Raw genomic sequence first — 22,930 nt, forward strand, 5'->3', positions numbered from 1 at the left:
ATAGATAGATAGATAGATAGATAGATAGATAGATAGATAGATAGATATCATTTAAAAAAAATGTATTACATTGATCTATACCTAAATGTTTTTTTGTTTTTTTTACAATGGGGTGATTGTTTGTTAAGAGCAACACATGGAAGCTTGTTTTCAATCTTTGAATTAAATTGAAAAAAAAAAATAGCACAAATAAATAAGCAATAGAATAAAGACATAAATATACAGTATATATATTTTTTTGGGTTGTCAGAAAGACTACAGGGACTGAATGTAGTAATCCAATATAAAATAACACTGGATAGTCTTTTAGTCCTGACTGAATTAAATGCATAGGTTATTAATTCTGATTCCTTACAATTAATGCCATATTAGACAACAAAATGAATAACAAATACATATGGCTGCGTTCACTTTAAGAACTAGTGCACGGATGCATTACCGTTTAATTATACTGTCTGTCGCAGACGTTTTATGCTTATTTAAGACATAACCGACTGTCTTTACAAGGTTACTGACCAAGACCAGAGTTGATATAATTTTGCATGTTTTTAACTTTTAAATCCATATAATCCACGAAAAAGAACTTGTGTTACTGGCGAGCTGTTTGTGAGGCGGATTTCGACTTTACTGTATGTGCACGCAGTGAAAAACATATCTTGAATTGCTTGAATGTTTAAATTGGTAAAACTTAAAAAGACATGAAAATGATAAACTTTAGTTACGATGCAATGCTGGCCCGATTGTGCAAGTGAATATTCCGTCATGTTTTGGAGGTATCCAAAAATAACTTTATTTAAAAATTATTATTATTCGTCAGAAACGAAACCCCCCTTAAACCATATCTAAATTTCAGCTTCCTCATCGCTTGTATACACAGTGATAAGAATTTTCACTTTGTTTCCTCCATTTAGCTGGCTCAAACCACATGGAACAAAATGCTCCATTAAAACCAGAGGTAGAAGAAGCAAAACCCAGGACAGAACCTCTCCCTAATGGTGAGATGAGACACAACCTGCTTGTTTATAATGTCAGAAAAACTTTTCATGTATACTGCATATTACAATAATCTGTTCTTAAAGGTGCACCAAGTTATTTTTAGTACCTTTTCGGCAAAGATTCAGAATCACAAAAACGTTATTGTTTTGTAGAAATACCATTGATACATTTACATACATTTAGTCATTTCATAATTTAGCAGATACTTTTACCTAAAGCGACTTACAAATGAGAACAATAGAACCTTTTATATGAATCTTTTTTTGTGATTTACTTTGGATGCATCCCATGTGTCACTGCAAAAAGTCTCCCAACCAGCTGCTCAGGAAGCAGGTGAGATCGTCAGAAACGAAACCCCCCTTAAACCATATCTAAATTTCAGCTTCCTCATCGCTTGTATACACAGTGATAAGAATAGTAACATTACTATCGGTTTTATACAAAATCAATTTGAGTACGAGTCCTCAACCTTTTGGAAGTACATTAAGTGTACATAAGAGAAGTGACAACATGAACCAAACTATTCCAGGCCTCTGCTACAACTACAGTGTTAAGGACGGGTCAAATTAGACATTGTTCACGGTCAATTAATGACCATTTGTTACAAACCTACGTAGGTTCGAGCAGGAAATAAGACTGGAAATTCTGACGACTCGTAATCGGTTCTTTCTTTTGGGAGACAACAACAACTTTTTTTTTGTTGTGCACTTTGATCTTTGAAACTTGAAACATCATTATTATGGGCTTTGTCTCCATGGAACATGCATGAAAGTGCATTTTAAACAGCTATTGATAATATATTGTTATTGCATTTCAGAGTTCAGTCCCCCAGAAATCTGCATGAGTCCAGTTGATCGGGGCGATTGTGACGGCTCTGAGAGGAGATACGTGTACAACCCCAGGACTGGGAGATGCCAGGCTTTTCGCTACAGTGGCTGTGGAGGCAACAAAAACAACTTTGTCCACAAGAGACACTGCATGAAGATGTGCACGAAAGGTGTGTTTACTGCAGACATTGTTTTTGTTTTTTGAGGGTTTAAAGGTACTGTAAGCGATTTTTGAAAAACGCTTTTGTAAACAGCTGACTGAGCACCAAAACACACTTTTTAGCCAATCAGCTGTAAGGGGCGTATACACTCTGATGTGTATCATGATGTGTATGAGAGAGAGAGAGAGAGAGAGAGAGAGAGAGAGAGAGAGAATGAGAGAATGAGAGCAGAGATTAGCAGACTAAGGAAGATGCCAGAGAAAATACAACCAGAGGATTTTTTAGTGCCGATACTGATTTTTTTTTTTTTTTTTTCCATCAGCCTTAGCCAATGTCCGATACAGGCTTCCGATTTTCATCAGCCGATATTTGGAGCTGATACTGCTTTTGCTCCCTCAATTTATATCATAAAAATGACACAGTGATTATAACAAATGTTATAAAAAGGAACATTTATTGAACTTTTTATTGAAAAAAAAACAAAACAAAAAGAATAGTAAATAGTAGAACAAGTACCGTAGCTAACCAATATTTAACAAATATTAAAAACGTGTGAGGTAGAACAAGTAAAAAATAGTTCACTGCTGAAAATACAGAAAATATATGAAGAGTTTGGTTCCAAAACGCGATAAACGCCATTTAAAAAAAAAATGAGTTACTGCAAAAATCGGACTTTTCAATACCGACCAGATACAAAACAGTGTTTAATTTTACGTAAAATGGGATATCCGCCGTGTTATTATGTAATGTTTTCTCCCTTTCTTTCCAAACCGCGACAAACGCCAGTCTCCCTTTTCTGCAAAATGCCACATATCCGCTAAACCAATCACAACACACCATTCCATTCTTGCGCTCTTACATCACTGCGATGGAAACTCTGCCCAGCTCAGGGAGAGAGGGAGGGACACACACACCACACTGACTGGGGTGTGATCCATTTGGATAGGGGTGTGCTTGTTTTGCTAATTTCAAATATCAACAGCGTTTACCAGAAATCGCTTACTGCACCTTTACTATTTTAATTGAGAAGAACTGCATAGTTTAGTGTCAGTAAGGATGGTGATGCATGCTCAGAGAGACAGAGTGAAAACAAAAAACACAAAAAAAGTAAAGCAAGGTTTATGTGTATTGTTAATTCTCTATGTTTTCTCTTTCAGATCATGGTCGGAGAAAGCAAATACGGATAAAGACGAGGACCTCAAATATCTTATTCCGATCTGTCTAGGACATATATTTTCATTTTAACAAATGCTAAACCACTCTTTAATCCACATTGTGCAGCTTTGGTATTGTGGTGGAGAAAATCAGAGACAGCAGCATGTGATTCTATCTTGCTGACCCACACATTAATATCATGTATATAATTATTACAGTTAATGGATTTTAATCTTGGCTTCATATATGAAGACATTCTATGTATTGTAAGTGTAAAACATAATTTTGTTTTATGGGGAAGAAAGGACAAATTTACATACTAAATTACATATTAACATACATTATAAATGACTCTCTTTACTTCTACTATATTTAACACTGTATTTATGGCAGTTATAAATATTTGCCGAGGATTCTAAATCCTTTCTTCTTTTTTTTTTTTGTAAAATGTTCTCAATATTCAAACATACTTTACTAATTCTGTCTTTTTATTATGTGTATACACCGTAAACCCTCCAAAATGTTTTACTTTTGCTGCCCTTTTACTGCGTCCTTGAACTTATGCCATTGTTTGTATGTAATGACTTGAGGGAAATCTATTGAGATTAAATCTATTGAGAGTTGAGTCTAGCATTAAAAAAACATGACATTTTATGATAAAATATAGTAAATGTAACAGATCACCAGTAAGACCTATAGCTGCATATAGAGTGCTAGTGTTTCTTTTGTGAAAAGGATTGTCGAACTTAATAGATTTGTACTAAAAAAATAAATTTAAAAAAAATGCTTAAGATACTACACAAGATGGAGCTGTTACTCTTGAGAAGACATTTTTGAATCCGCTACCAGTTGTTATTATTCCATAACCTGAACTTTTTTAAACATTTGGATTTGAATGATCTTTCATTATGTTTCTTAGAGTTGACTGGTGGAGTCTATTAAAATTTAAAGCATTTGATTCAATGTACTTGTTGTACATATTTTTTTCTGTGAAATTTAATAAGATGGAAAAATTGGACCAAAATTAAATGGGTCATCTTTTCTAGAGGGTCTAACTTTTTGCTTCAAAATAAGAATATAGATTAAGGTTAATCTTTATGTTATGGTCCTTGTTCCAGTGTAATTATGCATTTAGGTCCGAGTTAAATTAATTAACAACATGTAGCTACTTTAGAGTAAAGTTTAGGAATTGGGTTTGCTTTATAGTTAGTTGCACGTAATTATGATTAATTTACTGTTATTACAATATTAAGTGTAACAAGGAGGACACTCAAATGTGTTACCTAAATTACTTTGCCCTCAAATATCCCATTATCAAATAGACATACAACTTTAAATTTCAACATAAAATGTAATGAACAATAAGAAAGAAAAAAAAGGAAAAAAAAAAACAATTTACACTAAGAAAAAATGTATCAGCAAATAATAAAACTAAAAATATTTTTAGTTTTAGAAGCTAGAATTGTTTGGATATACTAATAATATATATTACGATCTTGTGATTTAAAATTGCATAAAGCAAACAGTGTATGGAACGCTCAATGTGACATCGAGGCGGGGATAACCAGTGATGATGTAACAGGAAGCCACTACACTGAATATCTTCCAGCCTGACAGCCGTCGTCATTCACACTCTGCGCGTCTCTTGCGCTCTTTCATCTCGCGCTCTGACATTGCACATCGTAGATGTCACCGTGACGTCGCAAAGGAAAGTAATGACTGTTTATGGTTTTAAATAACAAGAAGGCACGCTCGTTTTTATCTGAAACTCTCCTGATCACCTTGGATTTAATATACAGGTAAGAAAATACTTGATAAGGGCGAGCGACTGGTGAATTATATATGGGCAGGGAATTAATTTAGTGCTGCCGGAGCCTCTCCAGTCAAGCAGGCTGTCATGTTATAACAATTGCTGACGGACTCCCTTCTTATAAATTAGTAAGAGCTTCAAACTGAGAAATAAATAGCGGGTTTGTCTATTGGACTGATATATCATTCAGATATTGGCTCTTGTGTTCCAGTAATTTTAGTTAAAGAGATGCAGATGCAATGTGAGGGCACTTGTATGTGTATGTGTATGACCGAAACTGGACTGCACCAACAAATGTATCATAATTTTAATTTATTTTGTATTTATAAGGTAGGACTATAATATAATGAAGAATGACTGTACCCGATAGTGCTTGTCAATACCAGCATGCCAAGCATTAGTTGTTCCATTTAATTAACTGCCAGATTTCTATAAGCAAATCCAAGACTTATCCAACATTGTCGACAAAAAGTGAGAAATATCATTACTATTACACAATAATGAAGATCTAAATACCAAAAACAGCTTGAAGTTGGATTTTGAGTATAGTCATAAGTGTCAGGGGGGAAAAGTATAGGCGCGTCACATAAAACGCTATATGACAAAACGGCGCTATACTACGCACATGGCACCCTTTATCGTTAATATTCACGCGAACCCAAGGCGTCATAAATCCTTTACACTTTGTATAATTATTTTATATATATATAAATACACACACATTGTATATATTTAATAAATATTTTCATGTATATACTGTATAGATTTATATATAATTTATATTATTATGTATTATATATTATGCACAAACTTTTATTTTGGATGCGATTAATCGCGATTAATATTATTAATTCCATATTATTAGGAATATTATTAACCTAGCTAGCTTATTTTGATATTATAGGCTACACACACACCAATTTTGTAAACAAAAACTTTTATGTTATATGTTGTGATTAATTGATTTGGCAGCATATATATATATATATATATATATATATATATATATATATATATATATATATATGTGTGTGTGTGTGTGTGTGTGTGTGTGTGTGTGTGTGAACATTAATTAACTATATAACATTAATGCGATATGAAATCAGTTTGCTGTGCATTCTAAACAGACCTATTTATTTTCCATGCAATCTTAAGTTAGAACCGTAGCTCTTATTGTTGTATTTTATCATTATTCCAAAACCTTAAAACCTACCCATCAGTGCCAGGAACTGAAAAGATAAAATACCAGTATCATGAAGTAACTGGAAATACCAAGGTCTGTTGACACCTAACCACACTACTGACAGAACATTTTTGATAATTAATAGCCAACAGATGGCCTTGGTATTTGTGTTTTTTTGGCTACATTACATATAGCTACTTTTTTTGTGATGAAATACTGTGGAGCTGATGGGGCATAGAATGCTAAAATGATCTCTTCAGATTTAGCTCATCTGAAGCAATGACACCATTGAGAGTCTCCGTTTGACATGCAGTATCTTCCTAAGATATGTCATGTAAAATTCTGTCTTATCCCAGTTGCTTAGCTCTTTAATCTCAAAAAATGGTGAATGCAAGCATCAGTTAGTACTGCTCATACTTTTTCTTAGGGATTTGAACAAACGTCTTATGGTCAAAATGAAACCTTTGAGTGTAACTAATCCTGCACAGTTTGTGCTACTGCTAATACCACCATGCAGCTTTCATAGATCAACCAGAATACACAGCAGTCCCCTAGCAATGCCATAGTAACCACTCTGAATACTCTAGCAACTGCACAGAAGCATTACATGGTAAAACCACTCAGAACACTTTAACAATGGCATAGCAAAGCTCTTGCAATCACATTCAAGCATTATGGCGGCGAGTTTTACATGGACAAGCATTCTCTAATATCGCTTATTTTTGAAATCAGACCTTATTCATAGTGCTGATGAACAATTTGTTCATTCGCATTCAGCTGCATAGGTTGCAAAATTAAAAGGTTAGTGACTGTTCGTCTCTGGGGATACTATAGCTGGGAAAGGGATGAAAGTGGATTTGCAACTTAGATCACTAAAAAGCCAATTAATCCCCACACAGAATACCTTAAAGAGCATAGATTATGCTTTTAAAGGTAATCAATTATTTAGCCTCGCTGTTTGAGAGCCTTTTATGTGCTTCTCAATGCAGAGCCAAAGCATGCATGTGTTTGTCAGGGTTGAGTGCTGCTTTCGAGGAGGATTTAATGTCAGTGGAACAAAGATGTGTTTCTGCCCTGCGCGACATTGCATTCAGTTACTTTGCCATTACCATGGTTCACCCCTTAACGGAAACATGGAGAGCAGACAATTTTTTTAGTGCAAATAGCTATCACAATCCTTTGCTATTAGTGAAAAAGTGTGCTCGTCTCATCTTGAGCAATCGACTTTACAGTCCCACTGGTTGGATTAATAGAATTTTTGCACACTGGTCACATACTGTGATTCGATGCATGTGAGCTCAAAACAACCCTGAGCATTTTGCAAAGTAAATATTTTCTCCATCTCCACCTCGAGACAGGCCATGATGTTTTTTTTTTTTTTATTATTAGCAGTGGTGTCAGAGTTCATGATTAGATGCTTTGTATTAATGCAACAACAAAAAAGATTTATTACAGTCAGGGATTCAGTGTCTTGTTTCAGGCATTAAACTGGACTCAGGCTAATAGGATCATTTCATTTCCTCTCTATGGATTCATTTGATTTCATGTGTGTTGAAGTATGAAAAGCCTTTTATTGCAACCCGCTCTCTAACTGTTAATTCCATCATCAAACATCAAAGCATCTGTCATGAATAAACATAAACAATATTTATATTTAATATTTATATATAAACAATATGAATGTAAGCCAGAGGAGAACTGGCCCCCGACTGAGCCTGGGTTCTCCCAAGGTTTTTTCTCCATCCAATCTGATGGAGTTTTGGTTCCTTGTCACTGTCGCCTTACTTTTGGCTTGCTTTTGGCTTGCTCTGTTGGGGTTATTTAGTGTTTAGCAATATTATTGATCTGTGTTGTACTACTTTCATGTTATCACTGTGAAGCTGCTTTGATACAATCTGTATTGTGAAAAGCGCTATTTAAACAAATGTGATTTGACTTGACTTGACATGAATGAATTCACTGGAGGCAAGCTGGTTGAGAACCCTAATGCAACTTTACTTCAAAACATAATCAAACAAAGGCACGAACAAGAACAACGAATAATACGAAGAAACATTCAAGACACAGGGCAAACATGAGGGCTTAAATTCACAGATTATTTAAAAGACAAGTCTGTGAACAACGATTAGACGGTTAACCAAAGACAAGACACATGGCAGGATCACAAGACAGACAAGAACAAGGAACAAGACTCTCAAAAACCAACCCAACGTGACAGCATCAAAGTTAGTGATGTTTATTTCTAAGATATATTTCATAAGGTTATACCTAGAGCAGTTATTCTATACAATTATCTCTTAGTTTGACCGATCAAACGAAAGTACTGTATCTCATGCTCACCAAACTGATTTATTTGATCAAAAATACAGTAATATTGGAAAATATGATTGAAATTTAAAATAACTGTTTCAAAAGTTTGGGGTAAGAAAGATTTAATAATAATAATAATATATTTTTATATAGTGGGTTTTGTGTTTTCATTATTAGTGGTTCCCCGTCTATTATTTATCCCGGGTGTTTCTTATTTCTCACGCCCCCTTGTTATCTTATCTAGCTCGTTTGTCCTTGATTACTTAAGCCCTGTGTTTCTGCCCTGTCTTTGTTGGTTGTTGAATTTATGTATGTTACATTGGTGCTTTTTGATTCTGAGTCTTGTTCTAGTCTATACTCTGTTCCGGAGTTTAATAAAGCTACACGGCGTCTGATTAATAAAGCTACACTGCGTCAGCCTCAGCACTATTTCTCCGCACAACGTCACAGATACATTAACTTGTTCAAAAGTGACAGTAAAGGCATTTATAAATGTTACTATTCCAGTTTCAATTATTTCTATTCCAAATAAATCATTGAACTTTCTTTTCATCAAATAATGTGGAAAGAAAATGCATCACAGTTTCCACAAAAATATTAAATGGCAAAAACATTAATATTGATGGTAATTAATAATAATATAATATTAATAATACCTAAACACCAATATCAAGTGATCACAATATTACTGTTTTTACATTCTTTTTTTTATACAATAAATGCATCCTTGGTCAGCAGAAGAGACTTCTTTCAAAAATGCCTGTGAAACGCACACACACATACAGTATATATATAAACAGTGGGGTCTGTTGTACATATATTATTTAGATCTGGAAAGATACATAGCGGTTTCAGAATTTTTAAACACCTTTTATTTTGGCATTATATCAGCTATTGGCCACCTCCACTCTAGATTTTAGTAACGGTTCACTTCTATAAAGGGGTGGCCAGGGCGGAGCAGGCAGAGGGCGTGGCCAGGGCGGAGCAGGCTGAGGGCGAGACCAGGGCGGAGCAGGCTGAGGGCGTGGCCAGGGCGGAGCAGGCTGAGGGCGTGGCCAGGGCGGAGCAGGCTGAGGGCGTGGCCAGAGCGGAGCAGGCTGAGGGCGAGACCAGGGCGGAGCAGATGGAGGGAGGACCCCTGGTGGAGCCGATGGAAGCGGGGCTGACAACACCAGGGGGCCGACTGACAGGGGCGGAGCAGATGGGAGAGGAGACCAGGGTGAAGCAGAGGGACAGACGACATCGGGTGCTGAAGAGGGACCGAGGGACCATGGGGACACCGTAGGCTCAGGTGACAGAAGTGACGACAGGGGCACAGAGGGACACGGTGAGGCCAGAGCGAGTGAGGGCTGACGGGTGACTGGAGGGAGTGAGGAGTCCGACAGAACTGGGGGGGTGACATGACGGGGCAGAGCCAGAGGAAGGAAGTCCCAAGGTGAAGGGAGGATGACGAGGGAGCGAAGGGTCGAGGGAGCCTGGCCGAGCTGGTGGACTGAGGGGCCATGGAGGAGCTGAGGGAGGTAGGAGCCACGGGGGAGCCAATGGGACCGGGGGCCGAGGAAGTGTCCAGATGGAGGAGGTGTGAGGCGAAGGCCGGGGATCCAACGACCCAGCTGGGTCAGGGGAGCTGGCAGACGGAAGGGCTGACGGCTGCGTGACGGGAGGAGGTGGGAGAGGGAGGCTGGGTGGGATCCTGGTCTCGGGCTCTGGCTGGACGGTCTCGGGCTCAGGCTGGACGGTCTCGGGCTCAGGCTGGACGGTCTCGGGCTCAGGCTGGACGGTCTCTGGCGCTGGCTGGACGGTCTCGGGCTCTGGCTGGACGGTCTCGGGCTCAGGCTGGACGGTCTCGGGCTCAGGCTGGACGGTCTCTGGCGCAGGCTGGACGGTCTCTGGCGCAGGCTGGACGGTCTCTGGCGCTGGCTGGACGGTCTCTGGCGCTGGCTGGACGGTCTCTGGCGCTGGCTGGACGGTCTCTGGCGCTGGCTGGACGGTCTCTGGCGCTGGCTGGACGGTCTCTGGGGCAGGCTGGACGGTCTCTGGGGCAGGCTGGACGGTCTGGACGGGGCTGGTTGGAACCAGCGAAGAGGGAAGCTCGGGCTCGGAGAGGCTGGGCGGGACCAGCGGAGAAGAGAGCTCGAGCTCGGCGGGGCTGGACGGAACCAGCGAAGAGGAGAGCTCGGGCTCGGCGAGGCTGGACGGGACCAGCGGAGAAGAGAGCTCAAGTTTTGCCGGGCTGACGGTGAGCGCAGGCTTTCGGGGGACCAGAATCAAGCGGGGCCGCCGAATTGGAGAGATTATCCCCCGAAAAGTCACTGCAGTCATGTCCATCTTTGCTTTGGGGTCGGTCAATCTGTCACGGTGTGTGCAGGCAGAAGGACAGGCAGAGTCCAAATTCAAACGAAGATTATATATTTTAATTCCAATACAGGCAGGAAGACGGGGTACACAGGGTAACATCAAACATTGACCGACAATAACTGAATGAAACAGAGGGAACTAAATACAGGGAGGAATCAAACATAACGATGTGAAGACAGGTGATACTGATGAACAAGACGAGGAACAGGTGGCTGATGAGGGAGTGAGTTCAGGAGTGGAGACAAGAGGATCCTGGGAAGTGTAGTGCTGATGACAAGACAGGACGGTGCAGACGAAGACTGTGACAGTATTCCTATGGATACTGGCAGCCAGGTTTGTCCTGCAGTATAATTAATCATGGCTATACATGTAGCTGATGACACAGAGGGAATGAGGCTGTAGTATTTTTAAAAATGGACCCTAGAGATGAAGGGCTTGTGTGGGTTGCCGGACAGTGGAAATATAAACAGAGATTCAGAATGAGTGTTTAACGCTGATATACAATAAACAAACTGCCGTTGGCGTGCAGTGGCTTTAAGATTGACTGGCCTCTGCCACCACTCGGAGTGTGGGGGATCCTGCTGGGAATGCATGTGGATGAGTCAAAGCCCACCCACTTCCAAGTGGATCAGTCTTAGGTTACCGTGCGTCTGCCAAACACTTCCTTTAAAAGTGGGATTTGAGTGGATCTGGATCTTCCTCTTCTAATTCTAACACTCACCTGCTCCTTCCCATAGTCTCTCACTTGTGTTTGCTCCTCACAGAGCTTGCCGAAAGTGTTACCTAAGTTTTATATCTCATTGGACCGCAGCCTTTCGTGCGAACCCTCCAATGTCGTTCTCTCCTGTAAGCAGCAGGGTCTCCTAAAGTTCAAGTTCAGGACCTTTCACATGCCTTCTCTAGTCCCGGAGGATACAGGCGAATGGTCTGCAGGTTTAAAAATAGGGGTGAACATGATCCGGTTCCGAGTTTGATTTTAATAGCTCAGAGGAATTCTGGGAGCGCAGACTGATGGCCTGCTGAGGCAAAACTCACGATTAATAGTCTGCAGAGGAAGTGGTTTTAGATGCTAGACACAGAACTAGCTATCTATACACAGCAGGACATCTTTGGGGAACTTCTATGAACACATTGTTTCCCCCCTGAGCTTTTTCAGCTGTCTAGTTTCAAAATATAGGTGACACATTTGTTTACGATTGGACAGGTTTCCATGCAATGAAGTAGAATAATTTTGGTTGCTGGATTCAGAATTACAGGAGGTTCTGTGTCTGTGGTTTGAGAAAAACTTAATTGTCTCCTCAATTTGTTTATGCATTCTATAAAAAAAGCCATGTGAAATAAAAGGAACCCTGTTCTGTCCTTCTGATTTATGTGAACAAGCCTGTTCCTGCAGAATATGCTAAATCAGTTGTTTTAGTCCTGGTTGCTTCATTAAACAAAATCTTTCTTCATTGCAAGAAGTATGTTATTATCTTGCATATGGGCATCTGCACTGCATTCTTTAAATAATGCTTTTTATGTAAACTAGAGAGAAGTGTGTTTTTAACAGCTGTATTTTTCACAGGATATTCTTATAGCCAATGCTGAATATCTGAATCGTGACAGCTGATACCACTACATTTATTTACATTTATATTCTGTGTTGTTTAGCATCCAATTCACCAACGAAATTCAGAAAATCAACTAATAACACCAAAAAAATACTGATGGAAATTTCTTTAATTATCATTTTGGAAATGCAGGGACTAAATCACTAAACAGCTCAACCAAGTGCTAAATGCACTGGGGGTATTTACTTTTTTTTTTTTTAATTATTTATTTTTGCAGGTAAAGCATTAATCAGAATTACTTTTTTCAAGTAAAATAACACTTTTAAAATTACTACAAAATATCTGAATCAATTTGTTTTTGAATTTATTGACTGACCTTTCCCCATGTTGGGAGAAATCAGATGCCGAGGTGTGCTGTAAACATGATGGTTGTTGTTTTATTACTTTTTTCATAAAATTTTCAACTTTGTGAGAGATGGTCCTCACTGCAGAACACGAAATCCAGGCGGAAATCTACTAAATCCACCTTACATATACCTAAAACTACCGATCTCTGCCACCAGATCCCTAACCCCACCCCTAATCCTGCCCATCTCCACCCCCTGATCCCTAACCCCACCCCTAATCCTACCTATATCCACCCCTTCTGGATTCAGTCACTGCGCCGGTGTGGATACTGGCATTCAGAATCACAGATTATTCTTTTTGGAAGTATGACCAACATAATAATTTTCACCAGAAAATGTCATCTGAACTAGTAAGAAACATCCATTTTTGTTCTGGTTCTGACATTGCAGAAATCGTGCTGCTTAAATCTAACAATCGCTTATAAGTTACCATTTCACGCAAAACCGTGCAAATTATACTTTGTTGTCAAATTGTAAACAAATAACAATGTAAGCGTTGCGTGACTTGTCCTTCCGACATTATCCTTGTTTTCGCATGGGTCCGGTTGCGGTCTCTTTTTTTCTGTGGCCACTCTGAAGTCCAAACATTGTCTTTTGTATTTTACAGCGGGTGAATGTCTTGTAGTCACTGGTGATTGTCGTTTGAACCTTTCTGGATCCGTCATTAAATTGATAAGTTTAATTATATCAAGTGCTTTAAGAAAAGGCTATAGATCTCCACCTCCAACATCCTCACATGCAATATAGCCTATTAGCCAAGACTCCTCCTTTGTGTGCATGTACAGATGTGTGTGTGTACAGATGTGAAGTAATGACGCAAAGACATCCTCGTATCTCCTACGGAAATCCACCAGTACCACTAAAATTAAAAACATTAGCCGCTTTCCGACCGGAGGGACTTTTGCAGTTCCTAGAACCTAACGTTCCTATAACCCTTTTTTTCTCGTGTTCCGACTGGACATTTGGGGATTTTTTTTAGTTCCTCAGACCGTAGTTCCTATAACTCTTTCAGTACCTAGTCTAGAGCGAGGACTTTTTTAGTTCCCTTTCCCTGGGTCTACGCTGATTGGTTCAACTTATCATGCCCACTGTCAACTCGGAACTTGTAGCACGCTGTCTGCCATACGCTGTGTTTTTGCAAAACATTACAACGAGGATTAAGACAAACATAACGCATTCAACCAGCTGATTGCTAATAATAGCTAAACTTACCCGTCGTTTTGTTTGCCTCCTGCGCTCGGCTCTTTTATCTTCTTCCATCATATTACTTAATATCATATTACGCTGGAGCCTTCGTCTTCTGTGTTTCTCTGTACAGAACTCAAGCATATCTTTAAACGCCACCGTTTGTTCTCCGTTATTAAGGCCCCGGCAAGGCAGAACAGGAACTAGGAACATTGCAATAGCCTCCTCCATGCTGGTTTGTTGTTGTTGTATGTGGCCGCGCTACGACCGTCGCCGTGCTTGCGTCCTACCAGTTCCTATGGCCATTTGGCCAGTGCGAACGCAAGCAGCAAAACCGAGTTTGGGGGAGAGTAGTTCTTAGAACTGTTTAAAGGGCACCTATTATGGAAAATTCACTTTTACATGGTGTTTGAACATAAATGTGTGTTGGCAGTGTGTGCGCAAAACCACCCTAGAATGATAAAAATCCACCCAGTGGTTTTTTTACAATCTCAATAAATCATATGCACTGCCTCAGAACGAGCTGTTCTGAGATTCAGCTCTTTGTGAGGTAGAAAGGGAGACAGGGGTTTGATTGACAGTGTGGCTGTGGCCTAGACCCCGCCCTCGGTGATCTGTACACATCATCCTCCATTGTTTCAACGACGACAGCCGGTAATGTCTCTTGGAAACATAAGTGTTCTGTCGTGGACTCGTGGGTTAATCCTGTTGTTGTAGCTTAAAAGTTAATCCTCAACTGTGGATCGTCATCTACTGTTTGCGATTCACCGTCACATCCAGTAACAGTAAGTGTGTTTTATGATTTTTGAGCAAATAGTCTTGTCAGTCAATGTCAGCCAATTCAACAACAAATGCGTCTAAAGTTGTTGTCGTTGTAGGATGTCTGTATAGGCTATATAATTTAAACCTTGTTTGTATAGTGTGTAACCACACGTTTATATATATTTAAAGATATTGTATTAAAAACTGCATATATGTTGTTGTTCTGTATGTTAGCCATCTCCTCACATTTGCCACAGAAGCACCCGTATGACAAGTAAACATGACGCCACAGGTCCCCGTCCCTCGCATAAATGTAATTTCGCTTGTACGTAGCAAACTTTATCACAGTATGTGTATGTAATTTCAAAAAAATTGCGCCAGCATTAGTGTTTATGTGTGTCTGTGTGTGTGTGTTGCACATGCCCATCATTTCAAAGGGAACGCAATTTCAACGCTAAAGTACATAAATGTATCAAATAACCATACCGAGACGTACTGGTCCATTCTCATTTATGTTTATTCTGCCGGAGTCTCTTCGTACTATTTATATATTCCGATTCAAACGTACGCTGAATGACATTCAAAACAGCGCGTCTCTCACTCTCTTAGCCCTTCTGCTTACCGACTGCCATAGGTATCAAGTTACGCCCTCATCCAAAGGCAGGGCGGGGATATGCAGCTCATTTGCATTTAAAGCCGTATACCTCCGAAACAGGTCATTTTAAGCAGGCCCCAAAATGACATTTTCAAATGGTTATAATAAATTAACTGTGGGGTATTTTGAGCTGAAACTTCACAAATACATTCTAGGGACACCAGAGACCAATATTACATCCTTTAAGTGGACAGTTCCTATAACTAACATAAAGCGGCTATTATTACAAGCTTACCACTTTGAATCGAGCTAAGGAAAGCAGATAGTTTTGAACAGTGGCTATGTATTTTCTCAAATATCTATTTGGGATAATTTTTAACCCCCAAAAAAGCTATGGACTGCAGCTTTAAGTGTTCCTCAAAATGAATAAAAACAGACAAAGCCTGCAGTTATTAAATGTTAAATAACACAAATATACGTAATGTGTTTAATCTCACATTATTAACCAATATCTTCCCTGCTGACCTTCGATGACCCAATTCAACCATACTAAGCAAAAATTTCTTTAGGTAAACACCACATTTGTCTTTCATATTTAGTTTTTATTGGTGAAGTAAGAGTGCTAGGCTGTGTCCGAAATCGCCTGTTATACCCTTAAATAGGGCACTATTTGAAGGAACAAGCCATTTGTTGTGGTGCCGCAACACCTGCGATGAGACGACCAGTGGTGGAATGTAACGAAGTACAAATACTTTGTTACTTTACTTAAAGGAACACTCCGACTTTTTGGGACTTTAGCCTATTCACCTTACCCCCCAGAGTTAGATAAGTCCATACATACCTTTTTCATCTCCGTGCGTGCTATAAGTCTGTTTGACGCACCCACCGCTAGCCTAGCTTAGCACAAAGACTCGATGTGACTGGTTGCAGCTTTCATACTGATCCAAATAAGTGGCAAAATAACGCAAACGTTTTCCTATTTACATGTTGTGATTTGTATAGTCACATAATGTACAAATAACAAAGTCAAATGAGACACAGACATCTTTTAACCGTATAAAACCTGGGAACTATTCTCTGAAGGCGAAGCACTGCTACTATGACGGCGTAATAACCGCATCACCGGAGACACGCCGTGGTGAGGAGCGGAGAGTTCGCTCGGTGTTTGGGTAATAGAGTCAGCAATTTATAAATAGTAAAAGCGTAGTTTAGAGTCATGGGTTTTCGCTCTATTGTAAATAGCTGCGACTGTAAACAGGGGAGGTAATACCATGTTTCACAGAATTCCAACTAAAAACGCTGACTGGATGAAGAAATGGCTAACTTACTCTGGATATTTATCCAAACACACCTAGCAGTAAGATTATCAAGGGACATTATGTTTGCTCGGTACATTTCAATGAGGACGACTATTTTGAAAAAATGGAATTTGCCACACGGACCATAATGTGCTGAAGGATACGGCCATCCCATCGATAGCACAGACAGGACAAGTGGATCACCTGCGGCTGAAGTAAGTGTTCCGTTATGTTTTTAGATGACCTACTGTAACAGTGCCTTTAGCCAGATCTAATGTAACGTTAGTGACACTATTATATGATTAGGGTATGAATATGTTTTTATCTTGATGCGGTGCGGACGCGCTTGGGAAAAAAAACGAGCGCGTTTACCGCGTTGAACTTGCACCCTGCGCGCGGCGCGCCTAGCCTAAATTTGAAATAACCATGGAAATAACGAACTTGAGCGTGCAAAAGGGTACGATAGGCTGTGAGTTCATTGTGCAAAAACAATTTGTGCTATTACTTTCCCCTTATTCTATCCTATAGTAATGCAATACTGTATATTATATAGGCAAATGTATTTACTGTTGAATACATTTGGTTCAGCTAATAAATTGCATTTAAAATATATTGATTCCTGTAATAATAATTATTTATTCATGTGATATTTATAAATCTGGGTGCGTTTTTGGTTGGAAATCAATGAAACATGGTACTGTATTACCTGGTCTCCCCTGTTTATTGTCACAGCTCATACAATAAAGCAAACACCCGTGATAAACCTTGCTTTTCTATCTAACGTTAGTAATTGCTGACTCTTTATTCCAACGCTGAGCGAAGCGAACTCTCTGCTCCTCGTCACGGTGCGTCTCAGGTGATTGTTATCACTCTGCCCAAGTAGCAGTGCTTCCCCTTCAGAAAATATAGTATTTATACAGTCAAAAGATGTCTGTGTCTCATATGGCCTTGATATTTGCACACTCTGTGACTATACAAACCACAACATGTAAATAGGAAAACGTTTGCGTTATTTTGTCACTCATTTGGATTAGTATGAAAGCTGCAACCATTCACATCCAGTCTTTGTGCTAAGCTAGGCTAGCGGTGGGTGCGTCAAACAGACTTATAGCACGCACGGAGATGAAAAAGGTATGTATGGACTTATCTAACTCTGGGGGGTAAGGTAGGCTAAAGTCCCAAAAAGTCGGAGTGTTCCTTTAAGTACATTTTTCATGCATCTTTACTTTAGTAGAATGAATAGTGCATACTTTTTACTTCGTTACATTTTGCAGCAATTATTATACTTTCTTCTCCACAACATTTCTAGAACTTCTGTTACATTTTCTGATCAGTTTTTCCCCTGCCAAAACATAATCCGACCGTCCGTTCGTTGCACGTTTGTCTCACCAGTGACGTTTGGTTGCTGTCACGGTGTGGTGCAGGCAGAAGAACAAGAGGAGTCCAGATTAACATGAAGATAACTTTTAATTCCAAAATAACAGGCAAGAAGAAGGTAAACGGGTGCAACCGTAACATTCAACATCGACCGACAATAACTGAATGAAACAGAGGGAACTAAATACAAAGAGGAATCAAACATAATGAGGTGAAAACAGGTGACACAGATGATTAAGACGATGTACAGGTGGTTGATGAGGGAGTGAGTTCAGGAGTGAAGACAAGAGGATCCTGGGAAGTCTCGCACGCAGTGTGTTTATCGTGCAATTTATACGCGAAAATTTGTTTTTACGCACATAGGAAACACACCGTGTGTAATATATGTTTGGTTAGGATTATGGCAAGCAAAGCGGTTCAGAATTACACCATAAATTAATCGCGTTTACTGCCTAACATAGTTATTAACATATCGTAAGGATAAGCATGGTTTATATTGCCTAATTGCAAGCTTGTTTCAGAAATGGTGACAACGTTTTTTTATCCATAATTATTGAACATCATTATAGGAGTATTAGGTTGAATGAGTTATAATTAAATGTTTTATTAATCATTAGAAAATAGACATTAAGAGAATCAATTGTTATGCAAGTACTTTTACTTTTAATACTTAAAGTACATTTAAAATCAGGTACTTTTTACTTAAGTATGGTTGTCATTGTGTTACTTCTACTTTTACTAAAGTAAATATTTATCTGGTTATTTGTACTTTTACTTAAGTACTGAGATTCAGTACTTCCTCCACCACTGGAGACGACTCAACGCCTGTGAAGAGACGACCCAACGCCGGCAATATGTTATGCCCTAAATTATTACATGATTAACTAAATGTATTTTTCCATGTACATTTATGAAATGCACTTTCTATAAATCTGCTTTGAAATAATATGTATTGTAAAAAGCGCTATACAAATAAATTTGAATTGAATTGTCCGAAACCATAGGTGGATATTATCGAGTGCACTTATTCAATCCCACAATGCGCTGCAATAATGAGTGTACATCCGATGTATGCTCAACGGCTAATATTCACTGTGAATTGTACATGCTAGTTTCCATGACAGAGTTCAAGACAAATCTTTTCATTACTACTAGAGCTGCCAGTTTACTAAGTTTCAGATGATTATTATTAAAAAGCAAGCACAAACTACTGTATGTGGGTGCACTCTGTGTTCTGAATTCACTCACTCCTTTTCATTCACTATGTGAATAGGAATAATGTTGGGGATAGTGAATGAGTGTTTTAGAGGCGATTTCGAACACAGCCCTGAACTTTCTTCTCCTGCATCTTATTTTTCTGCAATCCAGAATGGCAGCAGAGCTGAAAGGGTTGTTTGAGCTGAGTTTGTATTTATTATTTGAGTTATGTATTTATTTATTTTGTTTGTATTTTTAAATTGAATTTGTATGTCCTTCAGTCTGGCTTATTCATATTACTATTAATGTGAAAGGGCCTTTACATTTGCGAGAAATACAACTTTTGTTTGTTTGTTTGTTATTAAAAAGGTGAGAAAAGACAACTTAAAAGAAACTTAATTAATTACCCAAAAAAGTAACTAAGTAACGCAATAGTTACCATTTTAGGGAATAACGCACTGTCATAACGTATTACTTTTAAAAGGAACTTTCCCAACTCTACCAATGTTACACACATTGAGCCTTATTTTAACGATCTGAAACGCAAGTATCTAACGCGAAACACAAGTAACACAAGTTTGTTGGCGGAGTTCGGGCGTTGTTTCTATTATACCGGCGGGATAAATGACTCTTGTGCCCGACGCAAACCTAAAATGGTTTGGTCTGAAGTAGCTACATTACTCATTGGTGTGGTTTGGGTGTGACATGAAATAAACCAATCAGAGCGTCATTCCCTTTAAAAGCAGGCACGCTCTTTCCATAGCGTATTACTATTATAATAACGAATTTGCCAGGCGCACACCAGGAGCGGTTCACAGCCGAGGAGACAGACGTTCTATTCAGGGATGTAAAAGACAGAGGAGTGACGTTGTACGGGGATGGGTCGACGGGAAAACCCAAATTATCTCTGGTTAAACAGGCGTATTATAATTTGGGTAAATGTGTAAACTAGATTTATGCCTATTTTTTTCACATCTTCATGGACACCACAATGATGTCCCTCGTGTGATAATATTTTTTCCTTTTAATTCAACGCATTCTCATCCTAGGGTGTCATCTAAACTGACACTTTTGACCATGCGTCTAAATCCGACGCACAAGGCAACCTTTAGCGTCAATTAGATGACGCTCATCCTAGGGCATCATCTAACTGCTTTTGACTATGCGTCTAAAAGGTTAGTTCACACAAAAATGAAAATTGTTTTCTGAAACTGCGAAATAGCACCAGGGGACGTTTGTGCCCGGAAATCTTTTCGCTGAACCACCCCCGGGAGCACAAGTTCATCCCCTAATTTACCGACTTGCTTCTGTGGAGGAAAAAGTGCACTGTGCGTCGGGTGATACATGCGTCAATTGCGCTGGGTGCAATTAAGATGGGGCCCTAAAAGTTACAATATGTTGTTAGCGGAACACTTGAATATCTAAATTGTGCCAGCTGATACCACTTCATTATGAGTTGTTTAACATTAAGTTCAACAAATAAATTCTGCAAATCAGTTATTTAAAAATTAGCTGGTTGAGCTATTTAGTAAATTCGCCCCTGCATTTCCAAAATGATAGTTTTCAAATTATCCATCATTAAGTTATGAAAAACAGTTGAAACACTCAGGGGATGGATTATGGTTTGAGCCCTGAAATAGCTTAAAACATGTATGCACTCTGCAGGTGTTATTCTAGATCAGCTTGCGGTGGTTTTATTTTTAAATGTGTGTAAAAGTTTTATTTCTGCTCTCATAGGGCTGTTTGTATCAGTAGCCACACTAGAGGATAATGGTCACCCCTGCAGTTTTGCATGTTCAGCTGTGTTATGCTGGGGCAGGAAAAGGAGGGTCAGATCACATTACCAAGAATCAACATTTGGCAGATGTTTCCAGGTAGTTACTCTCTGTGTTTCATAACAGCAATTTGCTGCCCTGATTTGACATATGCTTGTGTAGCTTTCAGTAAATAAAACATTCATACTTTTTTGCTTAATGCTGCACTACTTTTAAGCTTTGTTTTATAGTCCCTGATTCTATTTTAAATTACAGTACTGGTACTGTATATTCCTCAGATTGAGTCACAGTGTATGATTTCACACCCTCTTTTGTAATATCCCGTTGCTAACTAGACAAACCTGATGCTCAAGTAAACATAATCCCTCAAATTGTCACTGCATTAGCTGCTATTGTTGAAACCATCATGATGTGACATTGAGATAACCTTACTGTGTTTAATTCATAGAAAACAAACATGACAAGCTTGTGTCTGCATTATGTTGCAACAGTGGTTTTAAAAAATGGATCTCAGATCTATTCTTAAAAAAAAAACTAAATTCAAATAATAAAACGCAATGAAACCTTTTATTCAGACCACGTCTCATTGACATTGAGACGTGGTCTGGCAACCACATGTTCAATAGGATTGTTTGAGATGCGCCTTGCATCGCCTGAAATGTATGCGAGAGTAGGCGGCAGCAGTGAGAGGGGGAGTAATAAAAGTGCAGGCAAGCTGGACAGATCTCGGTTCTCGCAGTGGAGCAGACACCTGCGAGATCATAGACTGATATCGCAGGATTCACGCTCGTGCACGTGTTGCTAATAAACTGGATGTAATTTAAGTTCTGTTGCTTTTATATGAAAATAAATATAATGAACAAGACATCCAAAGTACTTTTTATTTAATTACATTCCAAATATGTGTTTATCAATAATTTTTTCTTTAATACAGACATGTGTTTTTATATATTGTTTTAATAAAAATGACATCACATACTAACCCATATCGCACTGTCAGAGAGTTTATTCACCCATAACATATGTATACACATAAAACATGATATCGGAGTTTTCAAATCTTTGTTTCCACAGTATTTTCAATTTTGATATTTTTAGGTCAAACCGTTCTTTTCTGTCAGTCATATAATGGAGGTCTATGGTCACCACTTCAAAGAGCATGCACAGAGAAGTCCAAATTAAACATGAATTAATGACTCGTAAATTTAAGTACACATTGATGGCCTAAGACACAAAACGAGAGGTTTTTGTGAGAAAACGAACAGTATTTATATCGTTTTTACCTCTTGTAATCACAGCCACGTCCAAGTGATCTGAAGGCATGGGCGCTTTGGTCTGCACAAGTGCTGGAAAGCGCCAGAAGTGATCTCTCGCGCGGTTGCAAAAAAAATTCAACGTTGTCTATTGATATATCGAAATCGTCTTCCATTGCGATTTCCTTTATATCTAAATAATAATATGTTTAGATCTTCACAGTGAAAGGTAACGCTCCTGAAATCTCTGTGTAAACAATGAGTGACGTATCACTTCTGGCGCTTTCCGGCGCTTGCGCAGACCAAAGCGTCCACACCCTCAGATCACTTGGACGCGGCTGTGGTTACATGAGGTAAAAACGATATAAATACTGTTCGTTTGCATGGTCTTTGAGGTGGTGACCATAGACCTCAATTATATGACTGACAGACAAGAACGGTTTGGCCTAAAAATATCAAAATTGAAAATACTGAGGAAACAAAGACACTTTCATCTTGGATGCCCTTGAGGTAAGATAAAACATATCAAATATTAATTTCAAAGTTAACTATCCCTTTAAGCTGTGTCGTCGGCAAGTGGTTTCCCATCATATTTTTGATCAGCGCAGTCGGTGGATAGCAACTGCGCGCGACTGCAGAATCTGCAGAATTTTTTTTTCCTGGTTCGGTTAAGACCAAGCGGCAACATCCCTGTCTCTCTCTTGAAACCAATACAAAGGTGAATTAAACTG

General features: G+C 39.0%; 2 protein-coding genes across 9 annotated transcripts in view; both read left to right on the top strand.

The window, feature by feature from the left end:
- tfpia (tissue factor pathway inhibitor a) overlaps positions 1–4,102 on the top strand; it is a 58,671-nt gene extending 54,569 nt beyond the window's left edge. For 5 of the 7 annotated variants that reach the window (XM_089133054.1, XM_089133051.1, XM_039647232.2 and 2 more), the window contains 4 exons: positions 912–995; positions 1,303–1,329; positions 1,814–1,993; positions 3,142–4,102. In XM_089133054.1, the coding sequence (XP_088989180.1) occupies positions 912–995; positions 1,303–1,329; positions 1,814–1,993; positions 3,142–3,209 (359 nt within the window). In that variant the 3' untranslated portion in view covers positions 3,210–4,102. The remainder of the gene's footprint in view (positions 1–911; positions 996–1,302; positions 1,330–1,813; positions 1,994–3,141) is intronic. The other 2 variants (XM_089133052.1, XM_089133053.1) reach the window with 1 other exon arrangement.
- Positions 4,103–4,644: 542 nt separating this feature from the next.
- Positions 4,645–22,930, top strand: part of calcrla (calcitonin receptor like receptor a) — a 152,575-nt gene continuing 134,289 nt past the window's right edge. The window contains exon 1 of one of the 2 annotated variants that reach the window (XM_089133050.1): positions 4,645–4,938. The gene's annotated coding sequence lies outside the window, so the exon portion shown is untranslated. Of the gene's footprint in view, positions 4,939–20,916; positions 21,046–22,930 lie in introns of those variants that run through there. The other variant, XM_089133049.1, reaches the window with a different exon arrangement.

Source organism: Pimephales promelas, chromosome 7, assembly GCF_988280905.1.
Source record: "Pimephales promelas chromosome 7, fPimPro1.hap1.1, whole genome shotgun sequence".
Lineage (NCBI taxonomy): Eukaryota > Metazoa > Chordata > Actinopteri > Cypriniformes > Leuciscidae > Pimephales > Pimephales promelas.